The sequence below is a fragment of the Oncorhynchus masou genome, chromosome 15, assembly GCF_036934945.1.
Source record: "Oncorhynchus masou masou isolate Uvic2021 chromosome 15, UVic_Omas_1.1, whole genome shotgun sequence".
In the NCBI taxonomy this organism is placed as follows: domain Eukaryota; kingdom Metazoa; phylum Chordata; class Actinopteri; order Salmoniformes; family Salmonidae; genus Oncorhynchus; species Oncorhynchus masou.
Window position 1 is genome coordinate 58,919,614 of NC_088226.1, and position 22,537 is coordinate 58,942,150.

General features: G+C 47.6%; 1 protein-coding gene across 2 annotated transcripts in view; it reads left to right on the top strand.

Moving 5' to 3' along the window:
- The window catches only part of LOC135556548 (protein shisa-like-1a), a 48,936-nt gene that overhangs the window by 11,666 nt on the left and 14,733 nt on the right, over positions 1-22,537 (top strand). For both annotated transcript variants that reach the window (XM_064989842.1, XM_064989843.1), the window contains exons 2-3: positions 19,228-19,413; positions 22,077-22,290. In XM_064989842.1, the coding sequence (XP_064845914.1) occupies positions 19,347-19,413; positions 22,077-22,290 (281 nt within the window). In that variant the 5' untranslated portion in view covers positions 19,228-19,346. The remainder of the gene's footprint in view (positions 1-19,227; positions 19,414-22,076; positions 22,291-22,537) is intronic.

Below are 22,537 nucleotides of genomic sequence, written 5' to 3' on the forward strand. Positions count from 1 at the left end.
CCTACAGGCCATGAAATAGCAAATAGAAGTTCAAAACGTGTAATGTTCGCAAGAACTTAAGTTGATAAAAATATCTAACAGAACATTAGGTGATAATATATGCATTATTAAGAGGACAGACAGGCTCAGTAATGAGGTGGGATTCCTCAGTAAAGGCCCAGCCACCCAACACTTCACATGACAATTTCTGGATACAGGCTCTAGCTGTAAGAGCTCTCCTCAACTCTCCACTTTTTGGAGTTAACAGTCCGTATAACCACCTGCCAAAACACCATTAGTGTTTGAAACCAAGAGTAGAGTGATAGAAAACAGATATTCTCTCAGAGCAAGAGTGATTCCCAGAAGCAGTGTTTGTGTGTGAAGCATGTGTGTGACCTTTGCTCAGTGACCTCTGTGACCTGGTGGAGTCTGAGCTCTCTGGGTGTATATCTTCTGCGGTGTCTCTGTATCTTGGTTTAAGGAGGGTTATATCCTGTGCCAAACGCAACACTCCTCTACATACACTTCTGATAACAGGATGTAGTTGTCATGTCTTGTTATGTCTGTTCCTGTCCTTTCTCTTCACTCTGTCTCTCTCTGCTGGTCTTTTTAGGTTACCTTCTCTGTCTCTCATTCTTCAGCTGTTCTACATCTCCCCTAACTAGCTCATTCACTCCTTCCCACCTGTTCTCTCTTCCCCCTCTGATTAGGTCTCTATTTCTCTCTCTGTTCCTGCTACTTTCAGTGTCTGATTCTTGTTTGTGTTTTTGATGCCAGAAGCAAGCTGTCGTCCCGTTTGCTTCCACCTTGTCCTATCCTGTCGGAGTCTGCCTGGCAGGTGCATCCTGCATTATTCTAACGTTCTTTTTGTTCCATTGACTACGTTGGAAGAGGATTTATGCCATTCCTGTTTTTCATTAAAGAACTCTGTTTTCTGTTAAAACCGCTTTTGGGTCTTCACTCAAGTACATAACAGAAGAATCAGACCAAGAATGGACCCAGCGGCTCCGGACCCTTTTCACTCCGCCGTCGAGATCCAGGGAGCGATGCTAGGCAGACACGAGGAGGAATTGTCTGCTGCTCGACATGCCGTTGAGACCCTGGCCGTCCAAGTCTCCGACCTCACAAGACAGGTTCACCAACTCCACCTCGATCCACCGCCCACTTCCAGGGTTTCCGAGTCTCCGGAGCCCAGGATCAACAACCCGCCGTGTTACTCTGGGGAGCCCACTGAGTGCCACTCATTCCTCACTCAGTGTGATGTGGTGTTCTCTCTCCAGCCCAACACTTACTCCAGGAGCGCAGCCCGCATCGCCTACGTCATTTCTCTCCTTACCGGACGGGCGCGTGAGTGGGGCACGGCAATCTGGGAGGCGAGGGCTGAGTGTATTAACCAGTATCAGGACTTTAAGGAGGAGATGATACGGGTTTTTGACCGTTCTGTTTTTGGGGAGGAGGCTTCCAGGGCCCTGTCTTCCCTATGTCAGGGGAATCGATCCATAACGGATTATTCTATTGAGTTTCTCACTCTCGCTGCCTCTAGTGACTGGAACGAGCCGGCTTTGCTCGCTCGTTTTCTGGAGGGTCTCCTCGTCGAGGTTAAGGATGAGATCCTCTCCCGGGAGGTTCCTTCCAGTCTGGACTCCTTAATAGCTCTCGCTATTCGCATAGAGCGACGGTTTGATCTTCGTCGCCGAGCTCGTGGAAGGGAGCTCGCGTTCTCCGTTGCTCCCCTCTCCACATCACTGCCACCTGCCGCATCACTGCCACCCTCCTCCGCCGGCTCGGATGCTGAGCCTATGCAGCTGGGGGTATCCGCATCTCGGCCAAGGAGAAGGAACGGAGAATCACCAATCGCCTCTGTCTCTACTGCGGCTCCGCTGGTCATTTTGTCACCTCATGTCCAGTAAAAGCCAGAGCTCATCAGTAAGAGGAGGGCTACTGGTGAGCGCAACTACTCAGGCCTCTCCTTCTGGATCACGCACTACCTTTCCGGTCCATCTCCGCTGGCCCGGTTCATCTGCTTCCTGCAGTGCCTTGATAGACTCTGGGGCGGAGGGCTGTTTTATGGACGAGACCTGGGCTCGGGAACATGACATTCCTCTCAGACAGTTAGGGGAGCCCACGGCCTTGTTCGCTTTAGATGGTAGTTCTCTCCCCAAGATTCAGCGTGAGACGCTGCCTTTAACCCTCACTGTCTCTGGTAATCATAGCGAAACCATTTCTTTTCTAATTTTTCGTTCACCTTTTACACCTGTTGTTTTGGGTCATCCCTGGCTAGTGCGCCATAACCCTTCTATTAATTGGTCTAGTAATACTATCCTATCCTGGAATGTTTCTTGTCATGTGACCTGTTTAATGTCTGCTATCCCTCCTGTTTCCTCTGTCTCTTCTTCACAGGAGGAGCCTGGCGATTTGACAGGGGTGCCGGAGGAGTATCACGATCTGCGCACGGTGTTCAGTCGTTCCAAGGCCACTTCTCCCTCCACACCGGTCGTATGACTGTAGTATTGATCTCCTTCCGGGAACTACTCCCCCGGGGTAGATTATACTCTCAGTCGGCTCCCGAACGTAAGGCTCTCGAGGATTATTTGTCGGTTTCGCTCGACGCCGGTACCATAGTCTCCTCCTCCTCTCCCGCCGGAGCGGGGTTTTTTTTTGTTCAGAAGAAGGACGGGTCCCTGCGCCCATGCGTGGATTATCGAGGCTGAATGACATAACAGTTAAGAATCGTTATCCGCTTCCTCTTATGTCTTCAGCCTTCGAGATCCTGCAGGGAGCCAGGTTTTTCACCAAATTGGACCTTCGTAACGCCTACCATCTCGTGCGCATCAGGGAGGGGACGAGTGGAAGACGGCGTTTAACACTCCGTTAGGGCACTTTGAATACCGGGTTCTTCCTTTCGGCCTCGTTAACGCTCCAGCTGTCTTTCAGGCACTAGTTAACGACGTCCTGAGAGACATGCTGAACATTTTTGTTTTTTTTTACATGGACGATATCCTGATTTTTTTCACCGTCTCTCTCGATTCATGTTCAGCACGTGCGACGCGTCCTCCAGCGCCTTTTGGAGAACTGTCTTTATGTGAAGGCTGAGAAGTGCACTTTTCATGCCGCCTCTGTCCCTTTTCTCGGTTCCGTTATTTCCGCTGAGGGCATTAAGATGGATCCCGCTAAGGTCCAGGCTGTCATTGATTGGCCCGTTCCTAAGTCACGCGTCGAGCTGCAGCGCTTTCTGGGCTTCGCTAATTTCTATCGTCGTTTCATCCGTAATTTCGGTCAGGTGGCAGCTCCCCTCACAGCCCTTACTTCTGTTAAGACGTGCTTTAAGTGGTCCGTTTCCGCCCAGGGAGCTTTTGATCTTCTTAAGAATCGTTTTACATCCGCACCTATTCTTGTTACACCTGACATCTCTAGTCAGTTTGTTGTTGAGGTTGACGCGTCAGAGGTGGGCGTGGGAGCCATTCTTTCTCAGCGCTCTCTCTCTGACGGCAAGGTCCATCCTTGCGCGTTTTCTCTCATCGCTTATCGCCGTCAGAACGTAACTATGATGTTGGTAATCGCGAACTGCTCGCCATCCGCTTAGCCCTAGGCGAATGGCGACAGTGGTTGGAGGGGGCGACCGTTCCTTTTGTCGTTTGGACTGACCATAGGAACCTTGAGTACATCCGTTCAGCCAAACGACTTAATGCGCGTCAGGCTCGTTGGGCTCTGTTTTTCGCTCGTTTCGAGTTTGTTATTTCTTATCGTCCGGGCTCAAAAAACACCAAGCCTGATGCTTTATCTCGTCTCTTCAGTTCTTCTGAGGTCTCCACCGACCCCGAGGGATTCTCCCTGAGGGGCGTGTTGTCGGGTTGACTGTCTGGGGAATTGAGAGGCAGGTAAAGCAAGCACTCGCTCACACTCCGTCGCCGCGAGCTTGTCCTAGGAACCTTCTGTTCGTTCCCGTTCCTACTCGTCCGGCCGTTCTTCAGTGGGCCCACTCTGCCAAGTTAGCCGGCCACCCCGGCGTTCGGGGTACGCTCGCTTCCATTCGCCAGCGTTTCTGGTGGCCCACTCGGGAACGTGACGCGCGTCGATTTGTCGCCGCTTGTTCGGTCTGCGCGCAGACTAAATCTGGGAACTCTCCTCCTGCCGGCCGTCTCAGACCGCTTCCCATTCCCTCTTGACCGTGGTCTCACATCGCTTTAGATTTTATCACCGGACTGCCTTCATCAGCGGGGAAGACAGTTATTCTTACGGTTGTCGATAGATTCTCTAAGGCGGCTCATTTCATTCCTCTCGATAAGCTCCCTTCTGCTAAGGAGACGGCTCAGATCATTATCGAGAATGTTTTCCGAATTCATGGCCTTCCGTCTGACGTCGTTTCCGACAGAGGCCCGCAGTTCACGTCTCAATTTTGGAGGGAGTTTTGCCGTTTGATTGGGGCTTCCGTCAGTCTCTCGTCCGGCTTTCATCCCCAGTCTAACGGTCAAGCCGAACGGGCCAATCAGACTGTTGGTCGCATTTTACGCAGTCTTTCTTTTCGTAACCCTGCGTCTTGGTCAGAACAGCTCCCCTGGGCAGAGTACGCCCACAACTCGCTTCCCTCGTCTGCTACCGGTCTATCCCCTTTTCAGAGTAGCCTCGGGTACCAGCCTCCGCTGTTCTCATCTCAGCTCGCCGAGTCCTGCGTCCCCTCCGCTCAGGCTTTTGTCCAGCGTTGCGAGCGCACCTGGAAGGGGGTCAGGTCGGCACTTTGCCGTAACAGGGCGCAGACAGTGAGGGCCGCTAATAAGCGTAGGACCAAGAGTCCTAGATATTGTTGCGGTCAGAGAGTATGGCTCTCCACTCAGAACCTTCCCCTTAAGACAGCTTCTCGCAAGTTGGCCCCGCGGTTCATTGGTCCGTTCCGTATTTCTCAGGTCATTAATCCTGTCGCAGTGCGACTTCTTCTCCCGCGCTATCTTCGTCGCGTTCACCCGGTCTTCCATGTCTCCTGTGTTAAGCCCGTTCTTCGCGCCCCCGCTCGTCCCTCCCCCCCCCATCCTTGTCGAGGGCGCACCCATCTACAGGGTTCGTAGGATTTTGGACATGCGCCCTCGGGGCCGTGGTCATCAGTACCTAGTGGATTGGGAGGGGTACGGTCCTGAGGAGAGGAGTTGGGTTCCCTCTCGGGACGTGCTGGACCGTTCGCTGATCGATGATTTCCTCCGTTGCCGCCAGGTTTCCTCCTCGAGTGCGCCAGGAGGCGCTCGGTGAGTGGGGGGGTACTGTCATGTCTTGTTATGTCTGTTCCTGTCCTTTCTCTTCACTCTGTCTCTCTCTGCTGGTCTTTTTAGGTTACCTTCTCTGTCTCTCATTCTTCAGCTGTTCTACATCTCCCCTAACTAGCTCATTCACTCCTTCCCACCTGTTCTCTCTTCCCCTCTGATTAGGTCTCTATTTCTCTCTCTGTTCCTGCTACTTTCAGTGTCTGATTCTTGTTTGTGTTTTTGATGCCAGAAGCAAGCTGTCGTCCCGTTTGCTTCCACCTTGTCCTATCCTGTCGGAGTCTGCCTGGCAGGTGCATCCTGCATTATTCTAACGTTCTTTTTGTTCCATTGACTACGTTGGAAGAGGATTTATGCCATTCCTGTTTTTCATTAAAGAACTCTGTTTTCTGTTAAAACCGCTTTTGGGTCTTCACTCAAGTACATAACAGTAGTACCATTTTTGGGCTTGTAAGGGACTTGATACTCAAGCTTTCTGCCCATATAAGACATGTCTATGTCCTGGAAAGTTTGCTGTTATTTACAACTGTCATGCTAATCACATTAGTGCATGTTAGCTCAACCGTCCCGGTATAGGGACCGATCCTGTATATTAAGAGAGATTGATGTCAAGTCATTCATCTCAGTCAATATGTTTATTGTTAAATTCAGTTACAGTATTTATAGTTTGGGCAAGTAGTCTGACAGCCACAATAGCAGGACTAAGGCTATGGGTACCCAGAAAAATATCCTCCAGAGAGATGTCCTATCCCTGTATGTAATCTTTGATATGGGCAGATAAGACAGTATCTCCCAGACACAACCAGACTGTTTGTTTGGATTCTCTGACACTGTGCTTTGGGCTGAACTAATTTCTCTTGGACTGCCACCACATCATCCTCTGACCCTAACCTCTAAATATACTCCTACCACAATAACCTTATGGACAAATAGGCAGATAGGAATTTCAAATATGGAATCCAACATCATAGAGACATTAATGCAACATTAATGAAAATAAGAATCATCCATAACTACTGGATGATATTAATCATTCCCTAATGATTTATTACATCAACACTCTCAATGAACATATCAGTAGACAACCATGCTATTTATGAGAATGGCTTAGTGTGGGTACATCTAGTCTACAACACATTTTGGTGCTCAGTGAAATCTTTCATTCTAACGAGACATAATTCTAACAAGATATTCATACTTAAAACTTCCTATGTGTTTCCATTATAAGCGATGCTTCTAAGATGTTGTATAATTTCAGCCAGTAGTTTTGAAAGTAGCGCTCACGAGCCAAACGGGTCCCACGAAAATGGTGTACTATGTCATCCATTTCATATAATGTATAGTTTTTGGGTAAGATATGTTACAAATTCCAATTTTTACAATATGTTACAAATTTGTAAGTGCCGGACTGCATCTTTAAAGTTACCCACAACAATACAAAAAAAATACAGGCAGCCAGACATGAGTGTTGACAATCTGACTGGTGGCAATACAGGCAGCTGCTTCCTTTGTGTTCATCGTACTCCACTTAGCCTCCTTCAATTAGGCTGATCTCTCTCTCTCTCTCTCTCGCTCTCTCTCTCTCTTTCTCTCTCTCTCTCTCTCTCTCTCTCTCGCTCTCTCTCTCTCTCTCTCTCTCTCTCTCTCTCGCTCTCTCTCTCTTTCTCTCTCTCTCTCTCTCTCTCTCTCTCTCTCTCTCTCTCTCTCTCTCTCTCGCTCTCTCTCTCTCAGAGAATTGGACCATAGTATATAGTATTTTATATCCTCTGGGAAGCATGGGCTTTGAAGATAGTAGAGACGAACAGAGAAAAACTTGGAATATGATAGGGGTTCTAATAAATTCCAATCCCCAATTTATTTTGAGGACCTTGATTGTATAACGAATTCAACTTGTTAAACTCCAGTGGCAGGTTCATTTGAAAATCTCTCGGCTGATTGTATATTTGTATTACTGAGTGAGCTTGGCACCAAAAGGACATCATCGTCAGTTTAATTCTAATTTGTCCCAGAGAGTATTCAGATCAGCTCTGCTTAAAACCGCTGGGTGGCTTTTGCATGTTGCTAATATATCCCTGGTTCATGCATGTGGATATGTCTTAATCAAGTTATGTCTGTATCCTATTTCAATCACTTTCAACTTGCCAATATCAATCCATATTCAATGAGAAGTCAAGCTTCACAATATTGGTCTAGTCAAATAAATGAGGAAACCTCAAATATGTTAGTGCTAAATGCATATTGCTACAGTTGTGTCACGCCCTGGTCTAAGTATTTTGTGTTTTTCTTCATGTATTGGGTCAGGCCAGGGTGTGGCATGGAGTTTTTGTATTGTGGTGTGTTTTGTCTTGGGGTTTTGGTGTGTATGTATTTGGGATTGTAGCTAGTGAGGTTATCTAGCAATGTCTATGGCTGTCTGGAGTGGTTCTCAATCAGAGGCAGGTGCTTATCGTTGTCTCTGATTGGGAACCATATTTAGGCAGCCATATTCTTTGAGTTTGCCGTGGGTGATTGTCCTTAGTGTCCTTGTGCTGTGTTAGTTGACACCAGTTTAGGCTGTTTCGGTTTTTATTTTCGTTTATTTGTTTTGTAGTGTTTTGTATTGATTCGTGTTACGTTTATTTTATTAAACATGGATCACAATAGACACGCTGCAGTTTGGTCCGACTCTCCTTCACCATTAGAAAACCGTGACAGAATCACCCACCATAAACGGACCAAGCAGCGTGTCAACAGGCAGGAGCAGCCCAAAGAGGAGCTGCGTATTAAGATTTCTGGACATGGGAGGAAATCCTTGACGGGAGAGGACCCTGGGCTAAACCAGGGGAGTGTAGCCGCCCAAAGGTGCAGCAGGAGAAGAGGAAACAGGAGCAGCCCAAAGAGGAGCTGCGTATTAAGGATTTCTGCACATGGGAGGAAGAACTGGACGGAAAAGGACCCAGGGCTCAGCCTGGTGAATATCGCCGCCCCAAGGAGGAACTAGAGGCGGCTAAAGCGGAGAGGCGCTGGTATGAGGAGGCAGCACGGAGACGTGGATGGAAGCCCGGGAATCAGCCCCAAAAATTTCTTGAGGGGGGGCTATCAGGGAGTATGGCTACGCCAGGTAGGAGACCTGCGCAAACTCCCTGTGCTTACCGGGGGGCTAGAGAGACCGGGCAGGCACCGTGTTATGCAGTGGTGCGCACGTCCCCAGTCCGGGTGCATAGCCCGGTGTGGTATATTTCAGCTCCGCGTATCGGCCGGGCTAGATTGAGCGTCGAGCCAAATGCCATGAAGCCGGCTCTACGCATCTGGTCCCCAGTGTGTCTCCTTGGGCCGGCTTACATGGCACCAGCCTTGCGCTCGGTGTCTCCGGTTCGCCTACATAGCCCAGTGCGGGCTATTCCACCTCGCAGCACTGGCAGGGCAACCGAGAGTATTCAACCAGGAAAGGTTGGGCAGGCTCGGTGCTCAAGAGCTCCAGTGCGCCTGCACGGTCCGGTCTATCCAGTACCACCTCCACACCCCAGCCCTCCGGTAGCAGCTCCCCGCACCAGGCTTCCTGTGCGTGTCCTCGGCCCAATACCACCAGTGCCAGCACCACGCATCAGGCCTACAGTGCGCCTCGCCTCTCCTGTCCTGTCGGAGCCTTTCTCCTCTCCAGCGCTGCCGGAGCCTCCTGCCTGTTTGGAGCAGCCAGAGCTGCCAGTCTGCATGGAGCAGCTAAAGCTGCCAGTCTGCATGGAGCAGCTAGAGCTGCCAGTCTGCATGGAGCTGCCAGTCTGCAAGGAGCTGCCAGTCTGCATGGAGCAGCCGGAGCTGCCAGTCTGCATGGATCAACTAGAGCTGCCAGTCTGCAAGGAGCTGCCAGTCTGCATGGAGCAGCTAGAGCTGCCAGTCTGCGGGGAGCTGCCAGTCTGCGGGGAGCTGCCAGTCTGCGGGGAGCTGCCAGTCTGCGGGGAGCTGCCAGTCTGCATGGAGCTGCCAGTCTGCATGGAGCTGCCAGTCTGCAAGGAGTTGCCAGTCTGCCCAGCGCCGCCAGTCTGCCCAGCGCCGCCAGTCAGCCAGACTCTTCCAGATCTGCCAGTCAGCCAGACTCTTCCAGATCTGCCAGTCAGCCAGACTCTTCCAGATCTGCCAGTCAGCCAGACTCTTCCAGATCTGCCATTCAGCCAGACTCTTCCAGATCTGCCAGTCAACCAGACCCTTCCAGATCTGCCAGTCAACCAGACCCTTCCAGATCTGCCAGTCAACCAGACCCTTCCAGATCTGCCAGTCAACCAGACTCTTCCAGATCTGCCATTCAGCCAGACTCTTCCAGATCTGCCAGTCAACCAGACCCTTCCAGATCTGCCAGTCAACCAGACCCTTCCAGATCTGCCAGTCAACCAGACCCTTCCAGATCTGCCAGTCAACCAGACCCTTCCAGATCTGCCAGTCAACCAGACTCTTCCAGATCCGCCAGCAAGCCAGGATCTGGTAGATCCATCAACCTGCCTGAGCTTTCTCTCAGTCCCGAGCTGCCTCAGTCCCGAGCTGTCCTTCAGTCCCGATCTGCTCCTCAGTCCAGTGGGGTTCTGGGTGAGGACTACTGGGCCATGGTCGGCGGCGAGGGTGGTCTATCCAGGGACGCGAGGAGAGGGGACTAAGACATTGACTGAGTGGGTTCCACGTCCCGCGCCGGAGCCGCCACCATGGACAGACGCCCACCCGGACCCTCCCTATTGTTTTGAGGTGCGTTCGGGAGTCCGCACCTTAGGGGGGGGTTCTGTCACGCCCTGGTCTAAGTATTTTGTGTTTTTCTTCATGTATTGGGTCAGGCCAGGGTGTGGCATGGAGTTTTTGTATTGTGGTGTGTTTTGTCTTGGGGTTTTGGTGTGTATGTATTTGGGATTGTAGCTAGTGGGGTTATCTAGCAAAGTCTATGGCTGTCTGGAGTGGTTCTCAATCAGAGGCAGGTGCTTAATCGTTGTCTCTGATTGGGAACCATATTTAGGCAGCCATATTCTTTGAGGTTGCCGTGGGTGATTGTCCTTAGTGTCTTGATGTCCTTGTGCTGTGTTAGTTGACACCAGTTTAGGCTGTTTCGGTTTTCATTTGTTTATTTGTTTTGTAGTGTTTTGTATTGATTCGTGTTACGTTTGTTTTATTAAACATGGATCACAATAGACACGCTGCAGTTTGGTCCGACTCTCCTTCACCATATGAAAACCGTGACAAGTTGCCACAGATTGATTTTGAGATATTGAGATATTCTAAGACATAGAAAATATTAATTAATATTAATATTATTTAATCCCATATGTGTTCAGGCTCGTTCAGGCTCGAAATAGTTGTTTTGAAGCCTTTGGAAAGAATATCACCACAATTACCCCACTTCTAGCCTTTCCAAACAAAAAGAAACCCACTTTACATATCTGCCTTTGAGGATTCTGACGAGAGAAGAATGAGCAGTGTGTGGGATGGGGGAGGGGCAGCGTTTTCTCCCCACAGACACATCTCAACAGGCCTCCAGCTGAATTGAGTTTGATTACAGTGCTGATTCCTCTGATTTTGTCAACTTAAAACTGTAATCCTTAATTGAAACAATAATAGATTGGACACCCTGCCTGTGTTTTAGTGATAGCTGAGGGATGGGCCTGGAGAAATGTAAGGTATCCATTATTGTCACACCCTGGCCATAGTTTACTTTGTATGTTTCTATGTTTTGGTTGGTCAGGGTGTGATCTGAGTGGGCATTCTATGTTGGATGTCTTGTTTGTCTATTTCTATGTCTGGCCTGATATGGTTCTCAATCAGAGGCAGGTGTTAGTCATTGTCTCTGATTGGGAACCATATTTAGGTAGCCTGGGTTTCACTGTGTGTTTGTGGGTGATTGTTCCTGTCTCTGTGTTTTGCACCAGATAGGGCTGTTTTCGTACGTTTGTTATTTTGTTAGTTTAATCGTGTATAGTTTCCTTATTAAATAAAATGAATCACAACTACGCTGCATTTTGGTCCGCTCCTCCTTCCCACAACGAAAGCCGTAACATTTATATCAAAATTATAGTTCACTTTGTTTACAAATAATGTTTACATATATTTGGGGTTCTGATGTGGTGGGACAGTTAAACTAAGCTCATGAGGCATTTGTAAGTTATATTCTTCAAGAGTCAATTAGTGTATATATAATTCATGTATAAGTCCAACAAATGTATGTAGCAACTAAGGATTCTAGCTTTAATTAACAGACTGTTACAAGCCAAAAACAATCCTCCCATGCAGGCAGGCACACAATACAGCATCCCAGTAAAGTAGCATGGGCCACACTCACCACAAACACAACACGCTCCCTGGCATGGTAACCCTGCCGTGTTGTTTTTTTGGGGGGGGGAATTTCCTGTTCACTACCACAGATGCTAATTACTCACTAGATAGAGCAATAACCACCCCCCCCCCCCCCCCCGTCTCTTTTGTGAGAAAAGGTTTCCCAGGCAACCTCAAGCCGCAAGTCCACTTGCATTTGCATCCTACTGCCTTGTGTTTATTTTGAGGATATTAATCTTTTTAGAAAAAGGACTGAACTACATCCCCTTCAGAGCCGTCACTACAGGAACAGCAGGTATGATGTACACAAGGCACCTCGAATTTGGGGGGGGGGGGGTTGTGCTTTGGATATTTCAAGCATGGTAATTTAGACTGGAAAACAAAATGCACTCATGCCAAATAATGGCACCTCTACAAAGGCAAGAGTCTTATACATTTATACACACAAATATATGCACACACACACACACACACACACACACACACACACACACACACACACACACAGACATGAAAGCACAGCACCGGACGGTCCCCGTTAAGCTATTTGATCATGATCTGCTGTCGAGGCTTGTGTGTCAATTACAGACATTAGATCCCAGCGTTACTACAGCTATCAAATGTTGGCTCATAACGGACCACAGCACAGCCTCTAGGTGAAACTCTAAAGTCATAAAACTGGAATAAAATCCAATTCATTCGGATATGAATTCATAAAGAGCATCAATCAGACCATCAGTGAGACCAGGACCTGATGCCTGGAGACGAGAGCTGACCGGAATGCTCAATCTTCTGTGACAGCTAATCTTATTTCCCCACAAACTCACTCCTCTTGTGTCTCGGGGGACAGATTGGCACAGTAGTATTGTACATTAGGATGGATAGACAGAGGGCTTGCCACCAAAAGGCTATTTGTGTGGCTATAGGAAATGAGGAGACATCAAGGCTAGCGCTCCATGCAGGCATTTCAACGAGACAAATACAGGTGAGAAGTCAGTGATGCCCTACATGCTGCACTTCCTAGGCTGACAATACGGGAAATGGGTCAAAGGGGTTGAAGTCATTTCCTTGGATTTAACAGCTGAACAGCCATTCAACAATAAATCAAATAGAAATCTATATCCAGAAGTGAATATTCTGTCTAGCCCCGCAAAAGATGCAAACGCATTAAATGAACAAACTCAAGAGCAAACAAAACAGCATTTTTAGAAAGCAAAATGTGTCACTGGCTAGAAGCAAATGTTTTATTAAAAACAAGAGAGCGTAAGAATGCAATAAGAGTGTGTCTTTCTATCTCGTCGGAATTTGCAAACAGACTGAAACCTTCAGTAGTTTCTTATCAACCAACTGACAGATCTGGATCTCCTGTCTGGTAGTAATGCAGACTTCATAGTGCATGTGGGACATGGTGAGGTTAGACCCAGGTGCTGGGAAGAGATCAGACAAGGAATCAGCGGTTAAGGATAAACATAATACTTCACTGAGAAATGGTAAGGATCATAGTAACACTGGGAAAAAACTGGGTAACACTGGGAAAAACACTGGGTAACACTGGGAGAAACACTGGGTAACACTGGGAAAAACACTGGATAACACTGGGGAAAACACTGGATAACACTGGGGAAAACACTGGATAACACTGGGAAAAACACTGGATAACACTGGGGAAAACACTGGATAACACTGGGGAAAACACTGGATAACACTGGGGAAAAACACTGGATAACACTGGGGGAAAAACACTGGATAACACTGGGGGAAAAACACTGGATAACACTGGGGGAAACACTGGGTAACACTGGGAAAAACACTGGGTAACACTGGGAAAAACACTGGGTAACACTGGGAAAAACACTGGGTAACACTGGGAAAAACACTGGATAACACTGGGGGAAACACTGGGTAACACTGGGAAAAACACTGGGTAACACTGGGAAAAACACTGGGTAACACTGGGAAAAACACTGGGTAACACTGGGAAAAAACACTGGATAACACTGGGGAAAAACACTGGATAACACTGGGAAAAACACTGGATAACACTGGGGGAAAAACACTGGATAACACTGGGGGAAACACTGGGTAACACTGGGAAAAACACTGGGTAACACTGGGAAAAACACTGGGTAACACTGGGAAAAACACTGGGTAACACTGGGTAACACTGGGAAAAACACTGGGTAACACTGGGAAAAACACTGGATAACACTGGCGGAAAACACTGGATAACACTGGGGGAAAACACTGGGTAACACTGGGGGAAAACACTGGGTAACACTGGGAAAAACACTGGATAACACTGGGGGAAACACTGGGTAACACTGGGGAAAACACTGGGTAACACTGGGAAAAACACTGGGTAAGACTGGGAAAAACACTGGATAACACTGGGAAAAACACTGGATAACACTGGGAAAAACACTGGATAACACTGGGAAAAACACTGGGTAACACTGGGAAAAACACTGGGTAACACTGGGAAAAACACTGGGCAACACTGGGAAAAACACTGGGTAACACTGGGGGAAACACTGGGTAACACTGGGAAAAACACTGGGCAACACTGGGAAAAACACTGGTTAACATTGGGAAAAACACTGGGTAACATTGGGAAAAACACTGGGTAACACTGGGAAAAACACTGGGTAACACTGGGAAAAACGCTGGGTAACACTGGGAAAAACGCTGGGTAACACTGGGAAAAACACTGGGTAACACTGGGAAAAACACTGGGTAACACTGGGAAAACCACTGGGTAACACTGGGAAAACCACTGGGTAACACTGGGGAAAACACTGGGTAACACTGGGAAAAACACTGGTTAACACTGGGAAAACCTCACTCAGAAGACAAACGCACCCGGCACATAAATCAAGCCTCAGCAAAGGACAACTGAATAACACCTTTTTAACAGGGAAATCATAATGAGTAAATAGAACACACCTGGGTGTTGTTAATGTCTCTAGGATGGTCACTGCCGCAGTATCCTGCAGTATCCTCCCTTCTAGGAGCTGATCCAGCCGCGGAGCCAGGGCAACCACCACATAGTTGGTTGAAGTCCCAAACGAGTCCTGGATCCAGGATGTCCCGGTCAGGCACTCACGCCCACTCCTCAGCACTGTAGCCCTCTCAGGCCACCAGGTACTGCCTCCAACAGACACTAGACAGTGTAGGTCAGACGACCATCGACAAGTCGAGGGGGCCGAGGGGCAGGTGTGGGGGGAGAGAAGGAACTGGTCCTTACCAGCTTGAGATGAGAGGCATGGAAGGATGGACAAACCCTCATATACCTGGGAAGCTGGAGACGATAGGTGACCGGGCTGATGCGACTGAGGATCTTGAATGGGCCTATGTAGCGTGGAGCGAGCTTCCACGAGTCCACCTTTAAGGGAAGATCACAGGTGGACAGGCACACTTGTTGACCCAGTCGGAAGAGCCGAAAGGTCTTCGGTGCCGGGTTGCCTGGTGTTGGTGTCGTGCAGATGAGAGGAGCAAGGAGGATGAACGCCTCGGCTGATGGCACCCCCGCTTCGGCCTCTTGTTCAGGTAACAGGGGACGGGAGGACCCGAACTGACACTCGAACGGCGACCGGCAGTGGGATGTGAGCAAACTCCATCCAGGCAAGGAACTTTCTCCAGTTGCTGGCCTATGTGGAGATGAAACAGTGGAGGAACTTCTCCAGCTCCTGGTTGGCCCGCTCCGTTTGTCCATTTGGCTGTAGATGGAACCCGGAGGAGAGACTCACCGCCTCCCCCCACATTGAGCAGGAGGCGTTCGAACACCGTGCGATGAACTGGTGCCCACAATCCAAGATAATGTCCCGCGGAAGTCTGTGTAGTCAAAAGACATGGGTAATCATGAGATCAGCAGTCTCCTTCACTGAGGGCAACTTGGGAAAGGCAATGAAATGGGCTGCCTTGGAGAATCGAACAACGACCACCAGGATAGTGGTAAGACCTTGGGATGGAGGTAACCCTGTGATAAAGTCTACGGACAGGTGGGACCAGGGCCAGCTGGGGATGGACAGAGGTTGGAGCTGTCATGACTTGCTATGGGCACAGGTGGAACAGGCCGCAACAAAGTATCTCACATCCTCAATGATGTTGGGCCACCAGAATCTCCGCCTCAGGAACTCCAGTGTCTGATTAACCCCTGGATGCCCAGATTATTTAGAGTCGTGTCTCCATTGTAACACTTGAGAATAATCGCGGATCATAAAGTCTGTTAGTGGGGCCCCGCCAGCATCGGGTTCTTGGGTCTGGGCTTGTCATAACACAGGAGCCACAATGCGGGAGCTGGGGATGATTGGCTCGGAGTCCCCTCTCCTCGTTAGAGACATCGTGTTGGCGGGACAGGGCATCAGCTCCAAGGTGGCACACAACAGGGGTAGTGGTTAACGGTTCTTAATCATGATCCTGCTCAGCCCTCCTCCATATCATAGGCAGGGACATAGACCTCCATCCTTCTTTTTTTTTTTTTTTTTTTCAGACTGACAGCTCTGGCTGTTCCATGAAGACTGGCAGCTCTGGCTGCTCCATGCAGACTGACATCTCTGGCTGCTCCATGCAGACTGACATCTCTGGCTGCTCCATGCAGACTGACAGCTCGGGCTGCGCTAAACAGGCGGGAGACTCCAGCAGCGCTGTAGAGGAGGAAGGCTCTGGCTGCGCTAAACAGGCGAGAGACTCCGGCAGCGCAGGAGAGGTGGAAGGCTCGGGCAGCGCTGAACAGGCGGGAGACTCCGGCAGCGCAGGAGAGGAGAAAGGCTCCGGTAGCGTTGGAGAGGCGAGGCGCATTGTAGGCCTGATGCGTGGTGCTGGCACTGGTGGTACTGGGCCGAGGACACGCACAGGAAGCCTGGTGCGGGGAGCTGCCACCGGAGGGCTGGTGTGTGGAGGTGGCACAGGATGGGCTGGACCGTGAAGGCGTACTGGAGATCTTGAGAGCAGTGTTGGCACAGGACGTGCAAGGCTAGGGATGTGCACAGGAGGCCTGGTGCGTGAGGCTGGCACCACCTTCACCAGCCGACTAACACGCACCTCAGGATGAGTATGGAGCGCTGACCCAGGTGCCATCAAATCCCTGACACGTTCCGTCGGGCGAATTCCATGCAAATAGCACCAACACAGCAACTCCCTCATTTATCGCTCCTCCAATTTCCCCATTAACTCCTTCACAGTCTCTGCTTCGCTCTCCTCCAACACCGGCTCTGGTTCTGGTCTCCTCCTTGGCTCCTCACGATAAACAGGGAGAGTTGGCTCAGGTCTGACTCCTGATGCCACACTCTCCCTGAGAACCCCCCCCCCAAGAAATTTTTGGGGCTGACTCTCGGGCTTCCTAGCCAACCGTGTTCCCTCGTATCGCCGGCTCCTCTCTCCGGCTGCCTCTGCTCTCCTAAGTGCCTCCACCTGTTCCCATGGGAGGCGATCTCTTCCAGCCAGTATCTCCTCCCAAGTTTAACAACCCTTGCCTTCCAAAACGTCTTCCCATGTCCATTCCTCCTTTCGCTGCTCCTGCTGCCGCTGCTTGTCACCACGCCGCTTGGTCCTGTTGTGGTGGGTGATTCTGTAATGACGTTCTTCTGTTGAAGGAGGAGCGCACCAAAATGCAGTGCGGTGGTTACTCATGTTTATTAAAGAAAATAGACTAGACATGAAATAACTGAAATGTAATAAAACAACAAACGGACCGTGAAAAAACTATACAGCCTATCTGGTGAATATAAACACAGAGACAGGAACAATCACCCACGAAACACTCAAAGAATATGGCTGCCTAAATATGGTTCCCAATCAGAGACAACGATAATCACCTGACTCTGATTGAGAACCGCCTCAGGCAGCCATAGACTTCGCTAGACACCCCACAAAACCCCATGACAAAAACACACCACAATAAACCATGTCACACCCTGGCCTGACCAAATAAATGAAGATAAACATAATAAATTTTGACCAGGGCGTGACAGCCTGCTCCTTAATTTGTGCTGCTCCTTACCAAATTATGCTTACATTGCATAATATTTGTTCAGTTTTTTTTTTTTTTTTTTAGAAAGAATGGCTAGAATATTCTGTCATTTTGCGTTACATTTTAGGACAGTCTTTAATTAATATGCTGCAAACAGCCTGCTGCCCATTCATTTGTGTAACATGTCTGTTTACATGTGCAGTACATGTGTTCAACTCCGGAGATTATATTCTGTGTGTGTGTTGGGAATAGGGGTTCTGCTTCACTTACATTAAGCTCATTATGTAAACCTTCTGTCTCCACATCAGATTCTTTGTTTATCAGAATAAATGTCTGTTTACACCATGTAGACTTAAATAGGACAGCCGATGACACAAAGGGGAGATTCCACTTTTTTTTTTTAAGATTCAAAAGGCAGAATTCATGTAAAACCCTGTGAAAGACAGCCTGGGGAGGAGGATGGAGGATCTTTCAGAGGATGGGAATCCCTGGCCACGAGTCACATGTTGTCTGACAGAACCCGATACCTTCATCCTCTCTCTCTCTCTCTCTCTCTCTCTCTCTCTCTCTCTCTCTCTCTCTCTCTCTCTCTCTCTCGGGCAGAGGAAAAGAAAGGAACGGCTGCCCTGACAAGCTCAGTCTAGAGAGCTATTAAAAAACTCTGCTATTACTGGCTTTGGTTGTGTTCCAACAGTACCCATTGCCCCTTTCTTCTCAGGGACATACAGGCCAGGGCTAGATATACTGCACCAAACAGGACCAGGTATGAGTAGATTGACAGAAATCACACAGAGTGATAGAGACCAATTGCCTCAGCAGACAGACATCCACATTTTCTGCATCGTCAATGTTATGAAGCAGGAACCAGCTTCACCAGGCTTTCTCCTCTTCCCCCTGGGAGATGTAGGATTCCTCCTAGCTCTGACAGATGTAGCTACACTGCTGATTAGTGTTTCTGTATCTGTATCTCAGACGAGCAAGAGGAGATTGTCGCACTAAACTAAAACCCTTCATGGTTATTCAGAGTGTTTGATGACTAAGTCTGTGGTTTTAAATTTCACAATCTCAGATTAACATCAAATCCACAGGAACACACAGTGACCAATTGCACTTCATCCTTAACTTAAGCATAAACAAGAGGCAAAAACTTGTCCCAGAGCGGAAACAGTCCTCAATCCTCACTAAGAAAAAAAAGAAAGGAAAAAAGAAGGAAAAAAGGTGTGCCTCCTGAGCCATTTATCTCACTAAGCCACAGTGTACGGATGTTGGACAGGTTTGATAGAGTGGTGCGATGCTAATGGCAGCCACGACACAGGCCTCGCGGGTGACACTCGGTATTTAAACCAGAGATTTCCTCCATGAACTGCTGTGATGCATCACTACAAGCAGACTCATCGAGAACAACCTCTGTAGCCAGACAGGGTCCTCTTTTCACTTTGTATGATTTATCACCAGGTGAGAGAGTCCCACATTTCCCAACACAAACACTCCTATTGATCACAACTATTTGAAGGGTGAGAAACACTTTTTCAAATCGTTTTGGTCCTTGGTGAATGCTGCAAGGCGCAATTGTCCAATCAGAGAAAATAACCTGTGGTTAGATTTATGTTATTTGATCCAAAGATTCTATACTCTTAGTTTCTGTAGCCCTTTTTTGACAGCTGGTGATATAATTCTTCCACAACAGGCTTTATATGTACATACATTTAATGAAATTAAGTGATTCATTGGTTCTCTTGTTGCGTCCAGGTGGCTCACTGGACAGAAGCAGCAATGTGATTGTTTGGGTCAGAGAGCAGATGATGTCCTGGTACAGCTAAAGCAGAGAATCTCCCCTCCTGTCCTCTGTCCTATATGAGGACACGAAGATGACTGTCACCAGCCGGCAGTCCTTCAATGTCCTGACGGTCATCTTCCTCCTGCTGTCCACCGCAGGTCAGTGCGGTTTTAACCTCTTCGTTATGGTGTGTGTGTGTGTGTGTGTGTGTGTGTGTGTGTGTGTGTGTGTGTGTGTGTGTGTGTGTGTGTGTGTGTGTGTGTGTGTGTGTGTGTGTGTGTGTGTGTGTGTGTGTGTGTGTGTGTGTGTGTGTGTGTGTGTGTGTGTGTGTGTGTGTGTGAAGATTGCATTTTATTGCATTCAATGTATCTTCACTTTCACCTTTTTTAAATGTGTGATTTTGTTACTTATGTGTTAATTGGGCCCAAAACGGACATTATTCAAGCCATTACATACTTGTACATTTAACATCAACTTCATCCTCAACATTTCAGTAGTTTGTCTTGTCAATTTCAGTGTTTTCAGGTGTGTTGGTTTGTGACTTGAAAGGTGGTCTGTTTGAACAGTGGGAAAAAATGCTTGGAAGAGGTAGACTTGCTATATTTTCTGCAGGAAAAGTTTTGTTTTAATAATCTTTTAGCATGGTCTGGGTTTCAACCTCTTTAAAAACATCTGTTTTATAGCCTCATAAATATTTATTGAATTCTGACCATTTTTATCAGTCCAGTTATTATTTGAACCTCTTGATATGCACAGGGTATGGCCAGCTCCGTCACAGTGTTTGTGTTTAAATGTGTAGTCTTTTCCCATAGTTGCCTGCGAGTCTGGCAAGCGAGACTGGTGTATGACTGTCTCAGGAACAGTATTCTGCATGGTAAAACATCATTGTTGATTACTGCATTTGTGAAACTCTGTCGGTACCCTACAAACGTTATCTTGATTTTTTCTTTTTCAGCTCACAGCTTGAGGTTATAAACGTAACAATAGAGCCAAACTGCTTACTGTAATATGCTAAAGTTGTAAATGTGTTAATGTAATTAACAACATGGCAACGTTTACGATGATTTCCTCACCAGATCCAGCTGTTTCCCCTCTAATAAGACTGAGACTGCCTGCCCCCTGGTCTGCCTCTCCCTAACTCTTTAAGTCTTGCATCATTAGAGGACTTTATGGTCCACTTCTGATCCCGAGCTGCTCTGCTTCCTTATTGCCAATTCACCCTACTATTACCGCTGACCCCTCCTTTATATCCTGTCAATTATGAGATTAGCTATAGGATCAGAATACCAGAGGCGGAGTTAGATGGGAATATTTTTGAATAAATAATGCTGTCTTTCCAATGTCAGTTTGAGTTTGACCTTTTAGAAGTTACTGGTTTGATTTATATATCATCTTCACATTTACCTTGATCTTGCAGTATACAGTTACAGTTCTGGTCTGTACAGGTTTGAGAAATTGTCCTTGAAAATGTACACAAATGACATCTATATTTTTCTGTGACATCTGCAAGCTCCTCTTTTCTATCAGTTCAGTACAAGTATATGAATTCCAGATTTGAGTGCTGACAAAAATTGTATTTCAGAAGCATAAGTGGCATATATCTATTTGTGAGAGGTTATTTCACAGATAAAGAAGGGTAATGAGATATGTATTGCTGTGAGTGTGTTTGAGTGCACACACTTTTGTGAGAGTCTGCATACTATTAAACCTCACTATGAAGTTTTTCTTTTCTCATCAAATACAATCAAATTTCTCTTATTTCCTAGCAAAGATACAAGGTAGAATAAAGAGCCAATTTCTCTGTCTCTCAAATCAATCTCTGACTTTAAACCTCTGGAGTAAGGCTTCATTACAGCCTCCCCACTCCTCATTCTACTTCCCTGTTCAGCATGGACGCAAAATCCTGACAATTAGAGCGAGTCGGAGGGAAGTCAATTCTAGCTATCCAGGCAGCCAGTCAGTCAGCCATTCAGTCAGCCGTTCAGTCAGCCGGCCCAGAGTGAGGCAATAAGCCAAGCTCATTAGATCTGAGTGTTCTCCCCTTTCAAATGACCAATCTGTTCCTGCTTGGCCTGCATAGGATTAGATAATACCTTTACCATCAGCAGCAGAAATATATAATTACCCCCCTCTCGTCCTCTGTCATTGCTAGTGCAGGCAGCACTCACTCCCTAATGCTAGAAGGGCTTTCCCCAGCTATGCTATGGGGGACGCTTTTACCTATTATTATATTATAATAAAATATTTTAAGATGCCAAATTGTTAATTGTCAATCCTGATCGGTTGCGACGGTGTCTGTCTAACAAGTGGTGTCTGTCACACACACACACACACACACACACACCATAACAAAGAGGTTAAAACCGCACTGACCTGCGGTGGACAGCAGGGGGAAGATGACCGTCAGGACAAGTGGTCCACAATGACATATGATACAGACTTAATCATTATCTCTGGTCTGTTACAATGACAGATTGGTAATTGGTGATCATCTACATGAGTCCAGTCTGCCAAATTATGTTTCCATGACTCCCATCAAAGAGAAACACCTCTCTGGTTGACTCAATCCTTCAAATGTATAATCCTTCTACAGATATTAGTAAATGCCTGTTGATTTCTGTTTGGTTTTCCATCATTTGCAATGTAATTGAAATCACAACAAGCTGAATCATGATGTTCCCAATCATTATAATCCATTTATCAGATTTGTAAAACAATTCAGAAAAATATTTTACCTCACAAAGTGTAAGTGCTTTCCAAGAAGACTACAGTATTAGACTCTCTCTCTCTCTGTCTCTCTCTGTCTCTCTCTCTTCCACAGCTCTATCAGCTAATTTCAGAGTGTGTGAACCATATTCAGACCACAAGGGGCGCTACCACTTTGGTTTCCACTGCCCTCGTCTCTCTGACAACAAGACCTACATGTTCTGCTGTCACCACAACAACACAGCCTTCAAGTACTGCTGTAAGGAGACTGAGTTCCAGACGGTCATGCAGGTCAACCTCACCACCACCACAGACGGCTTCAAACACAAGTGAGTCCTACTCAGGTTTTGTCAGTGTATATATGGAGTGGTACTGTTCCGTGTCTGTTAGTAGGCAAATTATTGTGATTCTATTATACAGTGTGCTGTTATTATAAATTGCTAGGCTACTTACATCAGGTCGAGCGGATACCTTAAGAACCCGCAAGGAAACAGCCATAAGCTTTTCACTCACAATTGAGACATTTCCACAGAGAAAAAATCCCTGGCCTTTAAATGTTAGTGATTGATAAGCTGT